This window comes from Panthera onca, chromosome B1 (genome assembly GCF_046562875.1).
Source record: "Panthera onca isolate mPanOnc1 chromosome B1, mPanOnc1 haplotype 2, whole genome shotgun sequence".
Classification (NCBI taxonomy): Eukaryota; Metazoa; Chordata; class Mammalia; order Carnivora; family Felidae; genus Panthera; species Panthera onca.
The window spans coordinates 5,682,932-5,705,237 of NC_138342.1; the positions used below are offsets into that span (position 1 = coordinate 5,682,932).

The following is a 22,306-nucleotide window of genomic DNA, read 5'->3' on the forward strand; positions in this document are numbered from 1 at the left end:
CTACTCAGACACTTTCAAGCTCAAGGGGTATACCCCGAAATACCTTGTGCTTTCTATAGATCCATAACGCCATCCTCAAAGGTGGGAGATTTGTCACCACCGAGTATATGAGAAAAGAGTAAACACCAGGTTCCATAGTCAGTTCTCCAGACAAAGGAAAGAGAATGAAGCTGCTACAAGATGCCAGGCACAGCTAAATGCTTTATGACTTCTTGCTCATGGAATTTGCACAACAGCCCAATGAAGTCGGCATCATCAGGTCCGTTTTACAGATTTGAAAACTGAGGTCCAAATAAGCAGCTGGAGTTCAGTAACTTGCCCAAGGCCACCAAGACGGAAGACACAAGTTTCTGGTGCTCCAACCGAGGCCTGCATTGGCAGAATGATGCTACAACTTTCACGTGTGGCAACTTTCAAGAAAGCGACACCCATCTGTCTGTATAAATATGGCAGCAGAGGGCATCTGGCTGACTCAGCTGGCAGGCAGCGCATCTGCCGACTCTTAATCTCAGGGTCATGAGTTTGAGCCCCACCCTAGGTGGGGAGCTTACTTAAAAAAATGTGGCGATGGCAATGCCTAGCACGGAAGGAGCGGGAGGTTCATAAATTCATCTGTTGAATGAACGCAACACATTGCACAGCATTATCATATATCCTTATGCCCAGCGTGTACAGCCCATAATTTCAAGTCTGAACGCACGGTGATGAAGGGACTTGTTGAATTACACGGGAGGGAAAAAAGTGGACTCAAATCCCTGCCAAGTCTACCATTTTAGAAATGGTAAGGTAGGTGGATTTTTAAACATTTCTCTAAGTTGTGAGCTCGCTCCTTTTCTCCAGGGTAGATCTGGAGTCTGAGGGCAGATGATCTGATTTTTAAGTACAGTGACTTAGAAACACTGGCTGAAATGAAAACGTGGTTCCCACCATCACTCTCATATGTCACAGTTCCAGATCCTGCCTATCTTTGGCTCTGCTCTGGGAGGCTGGTACCCATATCTCACCAACATCCACGTGACCCCGTGTCTGGGGCAAACGAGGCCAACTGATCATCTTTTGCACACTAGGGCAGCAGCGGCTGTGATAATTCACGAATGACGTTTGTAAAACGGACCGGCAAAGAACGTGGTCCTTTGAGCACCTTCAAAGAACCCTGCCGGTGCACAGAGGCGACGGCGGCATGGGGTGACCTTCCTCAACAAATACAGCACAGCGCTTACAGACACAGAGTCTGGAGCCAGGGTTGCTGCGTGCAAAGGCCGATGAATGGCCACATAAATGGACAGCGGGCCTGCAGCGAACACGCGGCATTACACTGAACAACCCCTTTACGACTACGTACGACTACTATCGTAACTTCTTCCTCTTTCCTGATCTTGTTCATTGTGTGACGTTAGCCATTTGTATCAAAATTAGGGATGCAAATAATCCAAGGAATCAGTGGTTCTGCAAGTGTTCTAATATAGAAACAACCCCTATCACTTTCTCCCCATCTCTCTCTCTCCATCCATCCATCCATCCATCCATCTTGTCCAGGTGATAATTTTGGTAGACATAGCTCCTTTTCTCTAAATAATAGATACCTTTTGCATTTCAGGCTCCATCTATTGGCCTCCCACTGTGGAAAATGAGGATGTAACACTCTTCCCCCCCCCATCCTCCCGGCCCCCAGAAGACACGGTCATCTTCCCCTCCAACCATTCCCCAGTGGAGTTTTGTATTTCTGGTTAGACTGACCTTCAGGGCTGCACTGATTATGATTGTATGGAGCGAATTCATGTAATAAGCTATGCTGCACACAGACAACATCGTGTACAATGCCTCCATTCCCTAGAGTTAATAACTGTCTTTTATGTATTGTTGAGCTTTTTCCTAAACTTCTCATTTATTCAACTTCAGATGCTTCACCAACTAAATAAGTTCCTCTCAAGGCATCCAGAGGCATCAGGAATCCCACCAGCCCATGATTCCTGGAGAACCCTGCCCCAGGGTATTTCGATCCACTCCAGTCAGCACTGGTCAGGGTCTACACCGTGGGCACAACCGACATCCTGGGACCTCCCTTTATCACCATCCTGGAGACTCCCTATGCCTCTCTCCTCTGCTGGAGCCACACATTTTCCGTTCCTTCCCCCTTCCTGATTTATTCCTTTATTTTGGTGGAGTCCACCTCTTTTTCTGATAGTTCCTTGAGAAAAAGGGAATGTAAGGTACGTTTTTTGGAGACCCTGAACTTCTGGAAATGTACACCCTCACACTTGATTGAGAGCATGTGTCCGCTGCCTTCTAGCCCCTGATAAACCCCAAACACGTCTGATTCCTCAGCCTTTATAGCCTGCTGTTCATCTGTGGAAGCTTATGGGACCTGGGGTTTGTCCTGATGGGCATCTTTCAATCTGGAAACTCGGCTCTTTCAGGTCCAAGAGATATTCAATAATTATTTCATTGATCATTTCTCCCACTATGTTTTCTCTCTTGTCTCTCTCTCATCTGAGGTTAGGATTACCAGACGGTTGCCTCATTTTATTCTATTTCCTCTTGTATTTTCTTTTCTATTTTTTTAAATTTTTTTATGTTTATTTATTTTTGAGAGAGACAGAGAGAGAGAGAGAGAGAGAGAGAAGGGGAGGGGCAGAGAGAGGGAGACACAGAATCCCAAGCAGGCTCCAGGCTCCGAGCTGTCAGCACAGAGCCCGACGTGGGACCTGAACTCACAAACTGTGAGATTATAACCTGAGCCGAAGTCAGACACTTAACCAACTGAGCCACCCAGGTGCCCCTCTCGTATTTTCTATTTATCTTTCTATATTACTGTGTGACAGATGTCAACTTTGTCTTCTAACACATCTTTCGAGGTTTTCATTTCCACTGTCATGTTTTTAATTTAGAAGAGCTCCAATGTCTTCCAAATTTTAAATAAACATGGTGATTCTTATTATGGATTTCTTACTATATACACATTTCTTATTACATAATTGCAAAAATCTTTTTATCCCTCTGGAAATACTGATCACGGTTATTTTGCTATTTTCTCCTCCTTGCATGGTGTCTATTTATTCCAAGATCTGTTTTTCCTCTTCCCATTTCATTGTTTGGACCTCACTGTTTGTGCCAGGAGATTTCCACATGTCTTATAACCCTTGGTCATCGGTTACCTAGTTGGCAGCTTACGACAAATGAGTGGGGCTTGTTGGCTGTGAACTACGTGCTAAGTGGTGGTGGGGAAGCTGTGAAGTCAGGTGTCTTTGCTCTTGGATCACCCCTCACTGAAATCACAGTTTCCTGCCTGGAGGAAGGTCTGAACATGCCACTCTTGGAGCCCAGCTGGCATGGGGAGAGGTTGTGTATTTTAGCATCTGGTTGGTATACTCTTTCCTTCTAAGCTTATTTATTTATTTGGAGAGACAGAGAGAGCACGAGTGGGGGTGGGCAGAGAGAGAGGGAAACATAGAATCCCAAGCAGGCTCCGCGTTGTCAAGCACACAGCCTGACGCAGGGCTTGAACTCACCAAGGGCGAGATCGTGACCTGAGCTGAAATCAAGAGCCACACGCTCAACCGCCTGAGCCACCAGGTCTCCCGATACACTCTTTTCAATACAATGTCCTAACTCAAGTAAGCTTGGTGTACTTCAGTGCAAACCCTCGCTAATTTTTGCATCTTTAGGGAGCAAACATTATTTGTCTGCTTGGGCAAAATTACTCAGACGATTCCTCAGCCATCGAGTTATTCACAATGGACAAGCAGCTCTGGGTTCTCAATACTTCCTAAAAGGCTTTCAAACAGTTCACCTTACTTTAGCCTCCTTTTTACTTCCCTTCTTCCTTCCATATATACTGATGACTGTCAGTCCCTGCCCCTAGGGAGCACTCGTCAGCGTCCATGGGCGCTCGGCTGTCCCCAGTGACAACCTGGAATTTACGTTCTTGGACACTAATCATCCACCACTCTCCGTTTTCTTTCAGAACCTCCCCCCGCCATGTTTTTCTCTAGTCTCCTCTTTAGTCTTCCCCATCTTTGTGAGTTTGTCATTTATCGAATCTTCTTGCTGCCGTTTTACCGGAGTTCCAGGAGGAACAAACTGTAGATGTGTTTGTGTGTGTATGTGTGTGTACATGTTTAATCTACCATTTTTACCTAGAAGGTCAAGTCTTTCTTTGCCATGTCTTCCAAAATCACATATGTCATAAGAAGAGCAGTGAGGCACAGCGCAAGACCCAAGGTGAACAAATCTGGAGCCGCTCACGCCAGCCCCCTCCTCTGGAAAGAGCGAGAAGACTTTGCTTGTGACACCATCACTTTTGGAAGCCTCTGGCTGGCCTCCTGCCTCTGCAGACAAACTTGCTTTGCCGGCCTGCTTGGAGTGGCAGAGCTGTGCCCGGGCAGGGGGAAGCAAGGGTTTTGAGCAAGGAGCAGAAACCCAGAGCTTATAACCAGAGCCCAGGGCCAGCCCCGAGGCGTTCCCAGGAGAAAGAAATCCTCCCCGCGGCACAGCACCAATTTCACGTATGGAAAGGAAGACAGTAGATTCCCTCAGACTCCCAACTAATGCCACATGACCTTTCTAACGTGAGACTGGGGGGCCAGAACATTCCAGCCTCCTGAAGTCACGCTGCAACGGAGAAGCAAAGGCCAACCATCAGCCGCGTCTCTCTGTGGCAGGGTGGTGGCCTCGGACGCAGGTGACAAGGGAGCGGGCCGACTGTAGAGGATGTAAGGGCAGGAAGAGGCTGTTCTGATGTTCCTGAGCTCCACCTGCTGCCCCTTCGGACAGACGTCGGTGAGGAAATGCCCCGCCCGGCCTCCCAGCGGGCCGTGGCCCCCAGGCACCCCTCCGGCAGCCCAGGCACCTGTGGATGATGTGGAACCTCTGCAGATACTCCAGGGCCAGCGCCAGCTCGCAGATGTACAGCTTCACCGCCCCCTCCGTGAAGTGGACGTTCTGCTGCAGGTGGTAACGCAGATCTCCGCCCAGGAGCAGGTCCACCACCATGAACATGTCCTCCTCGTCCTGGAAGGAGTACCTAGGAGCACAGAGGGACAGAGCAGGTTAGGGGACAGAGGTGCTCCAACGTCCTCCGGACCGATGCCCCCGTTTTACAGAAGCGTCACCTGAGGCTCAGAGAGAGGCACTGGTGTCACCAAAGTCACAGGGCTCTCGCAGACAAATGGCATTTTAACCAATGCCAGACATCAACCCGTGACTTTAAGTTTTAAGATGTTTTAGGGGCCCCTGGGGGGGTTCAGTCGGTTGGGCATCCGACTTCGGCTCAGGTCACGATCTCGTGGTTCGTGGGCTCGAGCCCCGCGTTGGGCTCTGTGCTGACGGCTCGGAGCCTGGAGCCTGCTTCGGATTCTCTGTCTCCCTCTCTCTCCCTGCCCTGCTTGAGCACTCTCTCTTGTCTCTCTCAGAATAAATCAATAAACTTTAAAAACAGAGTAGAAGATTTTTAAAGTTTTTATTTAAATTCCGGTTGATTAATATACAGTGTAGTGTCAGCTTCAGGTGTCCAACCTAGTGATTCAACACTTCATACACCAGGTACTCATCACAACAAAGTGCCCTCCTTAATCCCCAGCCCCATCTCCCCGAGCCCCCCCCCCCCCCACCTGCTCTCTGGTGACCGTAAGCTCGTTCTCTACAGTTAAGAGTCTGTTTCTCGGTCTGTCTCTCTCCCTCTTTTTTTTTTTTTCCTTCCTTTGCTTGTTTGCTTTGTTTCTTAAATTCCACCTCGGAGTGAAATCATATGGTACTGGTCTTTCCCTGACTGAGTAATTTCACTTAGCATAATACTTTCTAGATCCATCCATGTTGTTGCAAATGGCAGGACTTCATTTTTTTTTTTTTTAATGGCTGAGTAATAGTCCAGTGTATACATTACTTTGTCTTTAGTACCTGCTTTAACTAGGTGTTTTTGGGACCTGAGGTAGGTGCTCTCCAAAGCTGCACCCCCCTCCCCGACGTCCCTCTCTTCCCTCCCACCACACGCGACTCCCCACACGGAGCCTGGTTCTGCGCCCACTGAATGCAGCGATGTTCTGGCAAGTCTGCGTCCAGGCCTGAAGGGAACCAGCAGTTTCTACTCGAACTGCCTTCCAGGACCCGGCCAGAGCCCAAGCCCCACGGAGAGGCCACGAGAAGGAAAACAGGAGCTCCAGCCAACGGCCCTGGCTGAGCAACCAGGGACAGCCAGCAGCGACCGGCAGCTTGGGAGTTTTTCGGGGGGGGGGGGGGGCGGGGGTTGTCCGTTTGCTTGTTTCAGCAACAGAGAATGACACATTACTCAATTCGTTTTTACAAAATGCATTCAGGCTTCCTCGGGACTAAAGAGCCAATATATAGAACCTCAGGATGGTGTTCAAACCTCGAGAGAGGAATCTCACCCTTGTAAAATGTTTCCACATTCCATACAGAACCGTGGGAAGTTAAGGGAATCCTGAGATATAACCACAGAATGACAGACTGTTTTCATGGGGGCTTAGACCTTTGACTCAGACCCTCGGAGATTAGACCTGGGCCATCCAGCCTCTTCCCCTCGTTCGACAGAAGAGGAAACTGGGGCCCAGAGGGAAGAAGGGACCCAGCGAGTCAACAAGAAGAAGGGCACACGAACCCCAGACCCAGTCTCTCCCCAGCGCATTTACAACCACACACCACTAGGTGGTGCTGTGACGCACGCACTGTGCTCCCCCAACCAGGGTGTGTTTCCTGGATTCAAGCGGCCAATATCTCATTTAGGATTTTGCATAGTGTTCCGATAGCACTAGTCCACGTTTTCCTACCTGCCGCTGTGCTGGCCCAGATTTGGCATCATGGTAATACCGGACTCTACGATGAAGTGGGGCTCTTTGTCTCCATTCAAGAAGCGTCTGTGAAAAGCATCGCTAGTTTGTGGAAACTCTGGTCTCAAAATGCCTGTCATGCCCACACTTCGGGTTCGCTGGGGATTCTCCCTCTCACCTCAGGGGCTCCTGTTGGCGCGGTCTGATGACTCCCGCTCCTCCCCTTCAGCGAAGAGATGAGCAGATCTATGGCCCGGGCTGACTAGGAGGTATAGACACACGTCCCCTGGCTGCTGGTGTCAGTTCATCAGGACCCCTTGGGGTGCTCCCTGGGACGGATGAAATAAAAGCCTTCTCCTCTGGGCTTGCCAGGCTAGACGCTGTGAAACCCTCTTGCCCCAAATGGGGGTACAACCCACCTGCAGCGGGAAGCGGCAGAGGGTCAAACAGGGTGAGGGCTAAACACAGGAGCCTTGTTGGAGATGCTGGCTCCAGCCTGGACAGAAGCCTGAACCTTACACTTACCACGCACAATGACGCGCCTTCTGACCTAAGCTACTTGACATGGTCTTTCTGTCATTTGGAACCCAAAGAGTCAGCTGGTACATCTCTCTGTGTATTTGCTACTGGAGAGGAGGGTTCAGATGCTCAAAAAGGAACCACAGGAATTAGCTCTAAATGCCTCCTACAGATGCCCAATTTGTATTCTGAGAGTTGAAGGACTATTGAAACATCACATGAATAACCAGTTGAGTTCTGCACCCTTGTTCACAGCTAAACTGTCAAAGGGCATCTCATTCGATATTCCGTCAGAACTCTTTGGAGGGGCAACGTGAATTTCTAGGAAAGAAACTTGCAGACCGGAGTGAATTTTAAGAGGAAATCCAACATGCGAAGAGAACAGAAATTTAAGCAATAACTCAGGTTGTTGTGGCTTTCTCTCACCACAGATCCAGTTTTTGCCCTGGGCCATGGACTCTACATCCCCAAGGAGACTCAGCACTGTTATTGGAGAACAGACAATGACCTTTAATTTATCTCTGCAGCTTTGTGCAATGCTTCCTTTTGCCTCCTCTTGGGCTGGAATGATAAGTATGTTCTCACGATAATGCTGCACATTGTCATGGAAATGGAGATCACAAATGAGAAACCTGCACTCTATCCTGGTAACCCTGAGCCATGGAGAAATCAATTAGGCTCTCCTTCCAACATCAAAGAAGTTCAGGAGTTTGGAAGGCACCCGTTTTGGCTTGGATGCGGAAATATACCAGCACGCAGAACCCTGTGTCTGGTTTAAAAAAAATTTGTTCCTTAATTTCCAATCTTGCTCCAAAAAGCTTTAAAGGTTACTTGCAAAATACATATCGCTTAACAAAATTAAAAGTAAGTAAGCCATAGATCGGGTCAAAGAATAAAAAAGGGATTCAAGAAACTGTAAGCAGGCAAAAATACCCCAATTCATGGTCAGCGAGCTCGTGTGTTGGCCCCAAACAGGCCATAAATGTGTGTCTAACCTTTCCGGCAAGCAGAGAAACACGATCAGCCTTATGATCCAGGGTCAACGTGGAAACAAGGAATCAGTTGTTTAGGAAAAGCATGATTATTCCTGGTATGAAGCCAGAAGGAACTTTCTCCCACTAGATTCTTACAACGATGGCATTTTGTAATGTGGCAAACAACGATCTGCATGAAGTACCTCTACAGAGTAACACGCTTAACAGGGATTTTTTTGTACGATGTTCAAGAGACACTGAAGGCATCAAAGTCCGAGTCTGTAAAAGCAGCACCACAGGGAGAAAAGAGAGGTGGTCTGGTGTCATGCTCACGGAGGAGCTTTCTTAACCGAAGGATACATTTAGAGGAGACACCCGGTGAATGCCCTCAGGGACCGCGTCCCAAGTGTGGGATGGCCCACGCATCCACGAATCCTCAGAAGGCTTCTCTCACGCATCAGCCCGGTGCCAGAAGCTGGGAGTCCGTGGAAGAGGTCGCCCTCGATGGCTCGCCTGAGTGTGGGGTCATCAGAAGGGGGCTGGGATTTGATGTCATGGCCATGACTAGTGCCCTGGATCAACCCACTGCTGCGGGTCCAGATTCACCCTGGACGTGGACCCCGCGCTCCCGCGTTCCCAAGGAGCTCAATATGGTCCCTGCCACCACCTCTCTGCTCTCGTCCACCCTTCTCTTCTCAGTGCGGAGCAGTGGTTCCCAACCAGGGGCCACGCTGCTCCCCTGGGGCATAGAACAACATCTGGAGATGCTTTGGGTTGTCACAACTGGGAGGAGTGCTACTGGCATCTAGTGGGTAGGGGCCGAGGATGCTGCTAAGCCTTCTCCAAGGCACAGGGTGGCCCCTCACACAAAGAATGGCCTGGCCCCAAATGTCCACAGTGCTGTGGTTGAGAAACCATGGTTTAGATTCATGCTCCTGTTCTTAGAAGCCCTCCTCCCTAACCCTGGAAGACTGAGTTGGGGGACACTCCTTTTGGTCCTTGGTGCCCTATAATAGCACTGATAAGGCGCCTACCACGGGCCAGGTACCGTTCTACGTGCTTTATGCGTGTTAATTCATTTTATTCTCCCAACAGCCCTTTGAGGTAGGTACTAGCAGGAGCCATCCTGGACAGACCTGGACATGGAGGCTCAGGGAGGTTAAAGAACATTTCCCCAGGAAATGGAAGAGCTGGGAACTGAACTAACACAACCCATCTCCAGAATCTAGAATCCCTGCCTGAGGCTCTGGCAGCACTTTCCTCGTGGCTCGGGGACCCTCTCTCTCCTGGTCTCTTCTCCCCACCAGCCAGCCATCTCCGTGCACAGGGATCAGGCCTGTTTGACACTGTCCCCCTGCGTTTAGCACATTGCCCAGAGCATCATACACTCGGAATGAATGGGTCACAAACAGAGTACCCGTGGCCTGGGTGGCATGTTAAGTTAATCTGGTACTTCCTCCACAGGAGGCTGGGGCGAGGGGGAAGGCAGCACGGAAGGAGACAGGGAAGGTGGAGGGATGACTAGAGGCAAATCTCTGCTGGGTGCTGGGCTCTGCATTGGGTCGAAGTCATTGCTTATCGGAGCCTCCTTTGCTCTGGCCTCCCCCCTCCTCACAGAGACCAGGACCTCCCACTGGCCTGAGAGCGACTCTCCCAGTCCCCCTCCAAAGCCTCACTCTTGTGCAGGGAGCAGAAGTGAACCGTCTGGTGAGCTGTTGGGAAGCAGCTGCCAGTGGGCTCAGCTCGGCTCCTTCTGGGTTCCCGCCGGGCTTCTGAGTCTTCCCACAGAGGGTTTACACTCGGTATGCTCCCTGTAATGGCCAGAGACCTGGCCAATGGAGAGGGGGCTTGCAAGGTGACCCCGTATCCTTAGGGTGATTCCATTTCAAAGCCAAAGTGTTAGCAAGCCTTTGGGTGCAGAGCGAAAGCCAAGTTCTTCAATCAACTGTGTCTGCAACAAAGCTGATACTTTCACTTCCACATGCCTGAGCCCCAGGGCGTCTCTTGAGTGGTCCCAAACTCAGGTGGGAAGGAAGGGTGCTCTCCACGGACCTCCCATCATCCCTCAGCCCTCACCCCATTTAACCATGCAAGGTGGGCATTACGCCCCTCATTTTTCCAACAGAGGAAGCCAAGGCCAAGAGAGGCTGACCTGTCCCCAGCTGGGTGACGCCCCTTCTTCAATAGCACGTCGGGTCCTCTAGAACCGGTGTCGGGAAGCTTGTGCACTGAAGGTCAGCCACGTTAACCATGGTGAGAAGACACATGAGTGCATACGAGAGTTGCTGTGTCCAGGGGGAAACCCGAGTGGGAACACCTGGCCCAGCTCCTCCTTGTTTCTTTCTTTTTTTTAACGCTTATTTATTTTTGAGAGAGGAAGAGAGAGAGAGAGGGAGCGAGGGAGGGGTGGGTAGAGAAAGGGAGACACAGAATCTGGAGCAGGCTCCAGGCTCCGAGCTGTCTGCACAGAGCCCGATGTGGGGCTCAAACTCATGAACCGCGAGATCATGACCTGAGCCGAAGTCGGATGCTCCACTGACTGAGCCCCCCAGGCACCCCCTCCTCTTGTTTCAGCTAACCTTGCTCGTACTTGGCGCCAGGAGGCCACCAGCCGACCACGTGTTGTCGGTGGCAGGGGAGGCATGGGAAGGAAAGGGCAGGAAGTCATAAACCTTTCTTAGTGCCCCAGCACCATGGTGCCACTCAGCCATTTAAAACACACGCTTTTCGGGGCGCCTGGGTGGCTCAGTCGGTTGAGTGACCGACTTCGGCTCGGGTCATGATCTCACGGTTTGTGAGTTCAAGCCCCGCATCGGGCTTTGTGCTGCCAGCTCAGAGCCTGGAGCCTGCTTCTGATTCTGTGTCTCCCTCTCTCTCTGACCCTCCCCCACTCATGCTCTGTCTCTCTCTGCCTCAGAAATAAATAAACATTAAAAAAATTAAAAATCAATAAATCAATAAATAAAACACACGCTTTTCCCTACTTTTCTTCCCTGGGTTAAAGGGGCCAAGCCGGGAGACGCCCTGTGGGTTGGTCTTCTGGAAGCCCTAGCGGCCGGGACAAGTTGCGTGTCTCTGACATTTACCTCCTGCGTCCTTGTTGTGTGGCACCTGCCAGGACAAGGAGCTGAGCATCTCTCAGACCATTTCCTGTGCAGTCCAATCTCCAAGGGGGAGCAGACAGGGAGGAGGGCTCGCCGACCACGCTCACTGCCGGTGATTCTCAGCGATTGAATGTGCAGCAAGAGAAGAGCTAAAAATACCGTCTTAGGCTCAGGAATCCAATAACGGGATGCTGGGCCTTCCGTCCGCTCATTCTGTACACATAACAAGGAGCTTATCAAATCTGAATTGTGCTTGATACACAGAAGTCTTTAATAACATCCACAATAACCTTTTTTTTTTAAAAAAAAATTTGAATTGAGCCACACAAGAGCTCAAGCCATTCATACATCCTGGCCCCCATTGTTCTCCACATCAAGCTGATTCTGTCCCTGTCCCCTTCCCAGAAGCCAGTGTTGCTGGTTGGCTTCCACCTGCCCCCTGCGGGCCAAGTGGCAGCAAGGGGACACTCTCAAACCCCATCCGGCTCCCCAGGTCCAGGCCGTTTGGGGCAGGAGGACTCCTAGGACCATGCAAAGGTGAAGGGAAGCCCAGGTTTCCTACCAGCTGCCGCGAAGCATCAGAGCTTTGCAGACCATACCGCGTGTCTACCTGTGTAAATGCAGAACACTGTTGCTGTAGCTGGATGAATTTTATTTCATTTCATGTCATTTGTATCCCGCATGATTCTCAAGGTTTGCCAGTGGCTAACAAAGCAAGACTGATGGAAGAGATAGAGAGGAAAACTGTGGAACAATGGAGAAGTACGTGTGCTAGCACCCGGACAAGCCGAGAGCAGGTAGCCCTGGCCTCCCCAGTGCGAGCGAGCACAGAGCAGAGCAGAACCCAAACCTCTCCCTCGGGGGAGTTCCAAAAGAAATGTATAACCTGCATTTTTTTTTAAAAGGGGCATTGAGGAAAAGAATGGGAAGTGAATTATGGTAATTCACACCGTGGGGGGCTTCCCATATACATTTGTATTCACAAATGGTCTGCAGCATTCTCTTACTGTACTGTCCTTATCTGCTTTGGGCGTCAGAGGAATACAAGCTTCATCAAATGAACTGGGACGCATTTACTTCTCTTCCATTTTCTGGAAGAGACCGCATAAAAAATTGTTGCTAATGCCTTAAATATTTAATAGAATTCTCCAGTGAAACCATCTGGGCAGGGGACTTTGTTTTCAGGAGCTTTTAAATTATGAATTCAATTTATTTCCTCGTTACAGGATTATGGGGTTAATTTTTTTTCTGGGTTCGGTTTTGGTACTTTGTGGGGTTTGAAGAATTGGTCCATTTCTTCTACGCTGTCCAATGTATGAGTATGAAATTGCTCCCAGTACTTCTAACTCTCCTCTTCCCGGCTGCGAGATCTGCAGTGATCGCCTGTGTTTTATTTCTGATGTTCGTACCTTGTCTCTTCCCTCAGCTTATATATGTCAGTCTCGCCAGAGGCTTATCAGTCTTTTTAATTATTTTTTGAAGAACCAGCTGACTGTTCCATTGTTTTTTTTTTTTTTTCCCCCTATGGCTCTCCTATTTTCAATTTCATTGATTCCACTCTTGATTATTTCCTTCCTCTGCTTGCTTTGGGTTTATTTTTCTCTTTGTTTTTAAGTTGTTTTTTTTTTTTTTTTTGAGATCAACACTAGATGATTAATTTGAGACCTTTCCCCTCTTCTAATGCAAGCATTTAGAGCTATTGACACTGCCATCCCTGTCGTAGATGGATTCCACAAATTTTAATATGTTGTATTTTCATTTTCATACACATATGTATCTTTATTTCTTTTAAGCCTTCTTCTTTGACCCAAGAATCATTAGAGGTTTGTGCTTAACTTCTCAGGATTTGGATCTTTGCTTGCTGTCTTTCTGTTACTGATTTTACTTTGTTTCTGTCATGGGTGGAGAACACGCTTTGTCATTTCATTTCTTAAAATTTGTCAAGGTTCCTTCTGCGGCCCAGGAATTGGTATACCTGTATGAATGATCCATGGGCCCTTGGAAAAGACGCATATCCTACTGTTAAATGATCTGTAAATGTCAGTCACGTGCTAAATGATTGATAGTGTTTCAGTTCTTATATCTTCACTGACTTTCTACCTAGGAATGAATGTCCAAGTCCCCGCCGAAAATTGTGGGTATTTTTTGCTTCTCCTTTCAGCTCTATCAACTCGTGGTTCATGTATTTTGAACTTGTGATGCTTGACTCATTTACAATTCATTCTTACTTGGCTCATTTTTAATATGGTATCATCCTACATCATATTATCATGCATAAATTGTTTTTGCTTTTTCATTGTTGTAAGTAATGCTACAACGAGGCTCTCGATACATTTCTTCTTGTGCTTACAGACACAAGATACTTTACTAAACAAATATTCACTGAGCACCCACGACACGTCAGACACGTCAGTCAGTCACGGGTCTAGGTGTTTTAGATAATGCACATACAGAACAGAAACCATGTTCCCATCTCCGTGAGATCTCCATAGGAGACATTAAGGCATGCTGATTAGGAGAATGAGGGACACTCTCGCCACTGTTATTCGACATAGTTTTGGAAGTCTTAGCCTCTGCAATCAGACAACACAAAGAAATAAAAGGCATCCAATTTGGCCAGGAGGAGGTCAAACTTTCACTCTTTGCAGATGACATGATACTCTATATGGAAAACCCCAAAGATTCCACCAAAAAACTGCTAGAACTGATTCATGAATTCAGCTAAGTGGCAAGATATAAAATCAATGCACAGAAATCAGTTGCATTCTTATACACCAATAATGAAGCAACAGAAAGAGAAATCAAAGAATTGGTCCCATTTACAATTGCACCCATAAAATACCTAGGAATAATCCTAACCAAAGAGGTGAAAAATCTATACACTGAAAACTATAGAAATCTTATGAAAGAAATTGAAAAAAAGCACAAAAAAAGGAAAAATATTTCATGCTCCTGAATTGGAAGAATATTGTTAAAATGACAATATTACCCAAAGCCATCTACATATTCAATGCAATACCTATATTAAAACAACACCAGCATTCTTCACAGAGCTAGAACAAACAATCCTAAAATTCATGTGGAACCACAAAGATCCCCCAAATAGCCAAAACAATCCTGAAAAAGAAAACCAAAATTGGAGGCATCACAATCCCAGACTTCAAGATGTATTACAAAGCTGTAATCATCATAACAGTATGGCACTGGCACAAAAACAGACACCCATATCAATGGAACAGAAGAGAGAACCCAGAATTGGACCCACAAATGTATGGCCAACTAACCTCTGACAAAGCAGGAAAGAATATCCAATGGAATAAAGACAGTCTCTTCAGCAAGTGGTGCTGGGAAAAGTGGACAGCGACATGCAGAAGAATGAACCTGGACCGCTTTCTTACACCAGACACAAAAATAAACTCAGCGTGGATGAAAGACCTCAATGTAAGAGAGGAAGCCATCAAAATCGAGGAGAAAACAGGCAAAAACCTCTTTGACCTCAGCCACAGCAAATTCTTACTTGACATGTCTCTGGAGGCAAGGGAAAGAAAAGCAAAAATGAACTCTTGGGACATCATCAAAATAAAAAGCTTCTGCACAGTGAAGGAAACAATCACAAAACTAAAAGGCAACTGATGGAATGGGAGAAGATATTTTCAAATGACATCTCAGATAAAGGGTTAGTATCCAAAATATATACAGAACTTATCAAAGACCACATCCTCCTCAAAAATAATCCAGTGAAGAAATGGGAAAAGACATGAATAGACACTTCTCCAAAGAAGTCACCCAGATGGCTAATAGACACATGAAAAGATACTCAACATCACTCATCATCAGGGAAATACAAATCAAAACCACAATTAGATACCCCATCACACCTGTCAGAGTGGCTAACATTAACAACTCAGGCAACAATGGATGTTGGTGAGGATGAGGGGAAAGAGGATCTTCACACTGCTGGTGGGCAGACAAGTTGGTGCAGTCACTCTGGAAAACAGTGCGTAGGTTCCTCAAAAAATTAAAAATAGAACTACCCTACGACCAAGCAATTGCACTAGTAGGTATTTATCCAAAGGATACAGGGGTGCTGATTTGAGGGGGCACATGCACCCCAATGTTTATAGCAGCACTATCAACAATAGCCAAAGTATGGAAAGAGCCTAACTGTCCATCGGTGGATGAATGGATAAAGAAGAAGTGGTATAGATATACAAAGGAATATTACTCACCTATCAAAAAGAAAGAAATCTTGCCATGTGTAACAATGTGGATGGATCTAGAGTGTATTATGCTATGCAAAATAAGTCAGTGAGAGGAAGGCAAATATATGATTTCACTCATACGTGAAATTTAATACACAAAACAGATGGACATAAGGGAAGGGAAGCAAAAATAATATAGAAACAGGGAGGGAGACAAACCGTAAGAGACTCTTCAGTATAGAGAACAAACTGAGAGTTGACGGTGGGGTGTTGGGTGGGGAAAAGGGCTAAAGGGGTGAGGGGCATTAAGGAGGGTACTTGTTGGGATGAGCACTGGGTGTTATATGTAAGAGATGAATCACTAACTCTATTCCTGAAATTATTATCACACTACATGTTAACTAACTTGGATTTAAATTTAAGATAATAAAAAACAAATAAACAAACTTAAAAAAACGTTAGTGAATAAACAAAATAGGAAAAATATAAAGAAATAGGAGACTTGAACTGCATTACATCCCAAAGAACAAAAACAAAAAAACTCCAGTACCATTGATTGAACACCCAGGCAATAATAGCCAAATATACATTCTTCTCAAGTACACATGAAGAATTATCCAGGCTAGATCATGTGTTAGACTATAAAACAAGTCTCAATAAACTTAACATGACTGAAATCATATAAAGTATGTTCCATGATGACAAAGAAATGAATTTAGGTATAAATAGAAGAAAAGTTTGGAAGTTCACAAATTCGTAGAAAGTCAACAACACAATGCTAAGCAGCCAGTGGTTCAATGAAGAAATCACAAGGAAGTTTATCTTTAAGTTTATAAACAGAAAATATTTTGAGATGAATGGAAACAAAATTGCAACATATAAAAATTGGGATGCAGCTTAAACACTCTTTAGTTATAAACATCTATGTTAAAAAAGAAGAAAAACCTCAAATCAATAACCCAAGCTTCTACTTTAAGAAAATTGAAAAAAGAAAAGCAAAATAAACCCCAAACAAGCAGAAGGAGATAATAACGATTAGAGCAGGATTTAATGAAAGGGAAAGTAGAAAAACAATAGAGAAAAACAACAGGAACAAAAATTGGTTCTTCGTGAGAGCAACAAAATTGCCATCCTTAGCTAGACTAAGGAAGGAAAGAAAAAAGAGACAAAGTATTACATTAGGAATGACAGAGGAAACATCACTACCAACCTTACAGAAATAAAAAGATTATAAAAGCATACTATAAAGAATTTTATATCGGGGCACCTGGGTGGCTCAGTCGGTTGGGCGTCCGACTTCAGCTCAGGTCATGATCTCATGGTTTGTGCGTTCGAGTCCCGCATCGGGCCCTATGCTGACGGCTCAGAGCCTGGAGCCTGCTTTGGATCCTGTGTCTCCCTCTCTCTCTGCCCCTCCCCTGCTCACGCTCTGTCTCTGTCTCTCTCAAAAATAAATAAACCTTAAAAAAAACTTAATAAAGAATTTTATATCAACAAATCAGATAACCTAGATGAAATGGACAAATTCATAGAAATATGTAAATTATAAAATTCATCCAAAAAGAAATATAAAATCTGAACATTTTTATTCAGAGTTTTATTTAGAGTTTTAGTAAGTGAAGAAACTGAATTAGCAATAGTAATAATAACCACCCACAAAGTAAAGTTCAGAATAATATGGCATCACTGGTGAATTTTACCAAACATTGAAGAACAATGAGCAACAATGCTTTGCAGATTCTTCCAAAAAATAGAAGAGGAGAGAATACTTCTCAACGCATCGTAGGAGGCATGTTTTATCCTGTTACTAAACTCAAACACATCACAAGGAAGAAAAACTACAGACCAATATCCTTTATAAATACAGACACAAAAATCCTCAACAAAATACTATGAACAGAATCCAGCCACATACACAATTATACATCGTGACCCAATACAATTTATGATAGAAATGCAAGGCTGGTTTCATATACAAAAGTCAACATGAAATAGGATATTAATAGAATATGATCATCTCAATAGCCACAGAAGAATTTGACAACATTCAGCACCTTTTCATGATAAAAGTGGTCAACAAACTAGGAAGAGAATAAAGCTCCCTCAACGTGATAAGAGTCATCTGCCAAAAACCCACAATCAAATCAGACTTAACCGGGCAAGACTGAATGCCTTCCCTCTAAGGAATAAGGACATCGGCTCTCACCACGTCTATTCAGCACTGTACTGGAGCTCTAGTCAGGACGATTAGGAAAGGAAAAAAGATACCTATATTAGAAAGGAAGTGAAATTATCTCCATTCACAATTACCTGATACCTCACATGGAAAATTTTAAAGAATCTACAAAAAGGAAATTCTTTCAGAATGAACGGGATCACGAAGGTCACATGAAACAGATCAGCAGACAACAACAAGAATGTATTTCTACGTGCTGGAAATGAAGAGTCTGAAAATGAAGTCAAGACGACAATTCCTGAGCAGGTACGGGGTGTGGAGAGGTGAATTGGGGGAGCAACAAGCCGCGGAGGGTAGGGAACCGCTTTTGCGGGCGGAGAGAGGACGGAGACTGGGGAGGGGGGAGAATACGGGAAAAGCACCCCTCCCCAAAAGCAGCTGGAGAGAAAGTGGAAAACTGGAAACAGCCGCAGGGACGAAACTAAAAAGGGAGAAAGGAGAAAGGAGAGGGCTTAAATTCCATTAAGACTGTAAACAAGGGGAGCGCTAAGTCTGCAACTCCGCAGCTCCATACCTGGCGGTGCTCTGGGGGGAAGGGCGAATCCCCAGGAGCAGAGTGGGGTCCGGGAGGTTCTCGGGCCACACGGGAAAAGCGGTTCCACCGCTGGAAGGACATTTGGTAAGAGGCTGCTGAAGCCACCTGCTCCCAGCAGACCCAGAAAGGCGGCCACGTTCGCTGGTGCTGGGGCAAGGTCGTTGAGGGCAAAGCCTGGTGCCAGACGTATGTTGTGATTTTCCATAACCCCTGAAACGCTGCTGCTACACTGTGTCGCGAACATTTTCTGGGCCGGGCCGGCACCTGGCTGCAGTCTAGGGGCACCGGCAGCAGCAGGGTCCAGCGGGCATTCCAGGGTGCGGCCAATATTCGGCCACTGCTCATTCGGCCATTGCTCGGTGAGACCCTCCCGCAGAGGGGCAGAGCAGGTCAAAGCCGCCTTCCTCCAGAAGTAAGGGGCCGGGGAAAACAGCCGCGTCTGAGACAGGACTCGGGAGAGAGGTACTGCCTGGGGCCTGGTCACGGAGAATGGAAAAGCGGGGAGTGGACGACAGCTGAGGACAGAGGACTGGTGCTCGATTGGTGATCTGGGAGAACAGACTGGGTGGCTGGGTGGCGCCATTTTTACTGCGCATGCGCATAGGCACCTACAAGCGCCACAACCCCACACCCCAGTAGGCTAGCAGCGCCATCTACTGGACAGCGGAGGCATTACACTGAGCCCCACCCAACGAGGCCAACTTCTCTCCTCAAGAACACAAGCCTCACCACCAGCTTAATTGATGGACTATAAAGAGCTACATAGACTGACCTCTAGGGGAAAACGAAGCAATTGCAGTCCTACTTCAATCTGTTAGCAGCTTCATCTATTCAATTTCTTTCTATTCAATTTGCTTTCTTTCTTTTTTTTTCTTTTTCTCTTTTACACTTTTCTTTTTCTTGAATACAGAAAGAGAAAAAAATCATTTCATTTTCAATTTTTATTAAAAATACTTTTCTTTAATTTTTATTACTATATTTTTTACTTTTGTGTAAATTTTTTCAAATTCTATTTTACTTCCATCATTTTAGTTTAGTCTACTTCAGTGTATTCACCTTTTCAAATTTTCAAACAATTTCCTTTTTTCTTTCTTTTTTGTTTCTTTTCTTTTTCTTGAATGCAGAAAGAGAAAAACTTCATTTTTATTTTCAATTTCTATTAAAAATATTTTCACTTAATTTTTGTACTATATTTTTTGCTTTTATGTAAATTGTTTCAAATTCTATCTTACTTCCCTCATTTTATTTTAGTCCACTACAGTGTATTCACTTTTTCAAATTTTCAAACGATTTTTTAAAATATTTTTCTTTTTTGATTCTTTTCATTTTTCTTAAATACAGAAAAATACAAAATTCGTATTTTTTTCAATTTCTATTAAAAATATTTTTATTTTGTTTCTACTATATTCTTTACTTTTGTGTATATTTTTTTCAAATTCTATTTTACCCCCCTCATCGCATTTTAGTCTACTTCAGTGCATTCATTTTTTCAAATTCTCAAATGATTTCCTTTTTTTCCCTCCATCCCCTTTTTTTCTCTAATCTGTCAAACCACTTTCAACACCCAGATCAAAATACACTTAGAATCTAGCATCACCTATTCAATTTTTGTGTGTGGGTGTGTTTTTAATTTTTAATTTTAGTATTTTTTTAATTTTAATTTTTTTAATTTTAATTTTTTTAATTTTAATTTTTTTAATTTTAATTTTTTTAATTTCAATTTTTCTAACTCATTAATTCCTTTTCTCCATTCAAAATGACAAAATGAAGGAATTCACCCCAAAAGAAAGAGCAGGAAGAAACGACAGCCAGGGACTTAATGAATGCACATACAAGCAAAATGTCTGAACCAGAATTTAGAATCACGGTAATAAGAATACTAGCTGGAGTCGAAAATAAATTAGAATCCCTTTCTGCAGAGATAAAATAAGTAAAAAATAGCCAGAATGAAATTAAAAATACTATAACTGAGCTACAACCACGGATGGATGCAGTGGCGGCAATGATGGACAAGGCATAACAGAGAATCAGCGATACAGAGGACAAACTTATAGAGAATAACAAAGCAGAAAAAAAGAGGGAGATTAAGGCAAAAGAGCACAATTTAAGAATTAGAGAAATCAGTGACTCATTAAAAAGGAACAACATCAGAATCATAGGGGTCCCAGAAGAGGAAGAGAGAGAAATAGGGGTAGAAGGGTTATGTGAGCAAATCATAGCAGAAAACTTTACTAATCTGGGGAAAGACACAGACATCAAAATCCAGGAAGCACAGAGGACCCCCATTAGGTTAAACAAAAACCAACCATCAACAAGCCATATCATAGTCAAATTCACAAAATACTCAGGCAAGGAGAGAATCATGACAGCAGCAAGGAAAGAAAAGTCCCTAACCTACAAGGGAAGACAGATCAGGTTTGCAGCAGACCTATCCACAGAAACCTGGCAGGCCAGAAAGGAGTGACAGGATACATACAGTGTGCTGAATCAGAAAAATATGCAGCCAAGAATTCTTTATCCAGCAAGGCTGTCATTCAAAATAGGAGACATAAAAAGTTTCCCAAACAAAAATTAAAGGAGTTTGTGACCACTGAACCAGCCCTGCAAGAAATTTAAAGGGGGACTCTCTGAGGGGAGAAAAGATGAAAGAAAAAAAAAAAAAAAATATATATATATATATATATAGCAACAAAGATTAGAAAGGACCAGAGAACACCACCAGAAACTCCAACTCTACAAGCATCATAATGGCAATAAATTCATATCTTTCAGTACTCACTCTAAATGTCAATGGACTCAATGCTCCAATCAAAAGACACAGGGTAACAGAATGCATCAGAAAACAAGATCCATCTATATGCTATTTACAAGAGACCCACTTTAGACCTAAAGACACCTTCATATTGAAAATAAGGGGATGGAGAACCATCTATCATGCTAATGGCCAACAAAAGAAAGCTGGAGTAGCCATACTTATATCAGACAATTTAGACTTTAAAATAAAGATTGTATCAAGAGATGCAGATGGCCATTATATCATAATCAAGGGGTCTATCCACCAAGAAGACCTAACAATTGTAAACATTTATGTGCCAAATGTGACAGCACCCAAATATATAAATCAATTAATCACAAAGAAACTCATCGATAGAAATTCCATAATAGTAGGAGACTTCAACACCGCACTCACAGCAATGGACAGATCATCTAATCAAAAAATCAACAAGGAAACAATGGCTTGGAATGACACCCTGGACCAGATGGACTTAACAGATGTATTCAGAACATTTCATCCTAAAGCAGCAGAATATACATTCTTCTCCAGTGCACATGGAACGTTCTCCAGAAGAGACCATATACTGGGATACAAATCAGCCCTAAGTTAAGTACAAAAAGATCGAGATTATACCATACATATTTTCAGACCACAACGCTATGAAACTCAAAATCGACCACAAGAAAAAATTTGGAAAGGTAACAAATACTTGGAGACTGAAGAACATCCTACTAAAGAATGAATGGGCTAACCAACCAGTTACAGAAAGTACATGGAAGTCAATGAAAATGGTAACACCACAACCCAAAACCTCTGGGATACAGCAAAGGTGGCCATAAGAGGAAAGTATATAGCAATCCAGGCCTTCCTAAAGAAGGAAGAAAGATCTCAGATACACAACCTAACCTTACACTTAAGGAGCTGGAAAAAAAAAACAGCAAATAAAACCCCAAAACAGCAGAAGTCAGGAAATAACAAAGATTAGAGCATTAATTAATGCTGTCAAAACAACAACAACAACAACAACAACAAACACAGTAGAACAGATCAATGAAACCAGAAGCTGGATCTTTGAAAGAATTAACAAAATTGATACACCACTAGCTAGTTTGATCAACCTAGCTAGTTTGATCAAAAGAAAAAGGAAAGGACCCTAATAAATAAAACCAAGAATGAAA

The 22,306-nt window shown here is 44.7% G+C and overlaps 1 protein-coding gene across 5 annotated transcripts in view; it reads right to left on the minus strand.

Moving 5' to 3' along the window:
* The window catches only part of STK32B (serine/threonine kinase 32B), a 397,346-nt gene that overhangs the window by 127,666 nt on the left and 247,374 nt on the right, over window positions 1–22,306 (minus strand). For all 5 annotated transcript variants that reach the window (XM_060655452.3, XM_060655455.3, XM_078446274.2 and 2 more), the window contains one exon: window positions 4,850–5,023. In XM_060655452.3, the coding sequence (XP_060511435.1) occupies window positions 4,850–5,023 (174 nt within the window). The remainder of the gene's footprint in view (window positions 1–4,849; window positions 5,024–22,306) is intronic.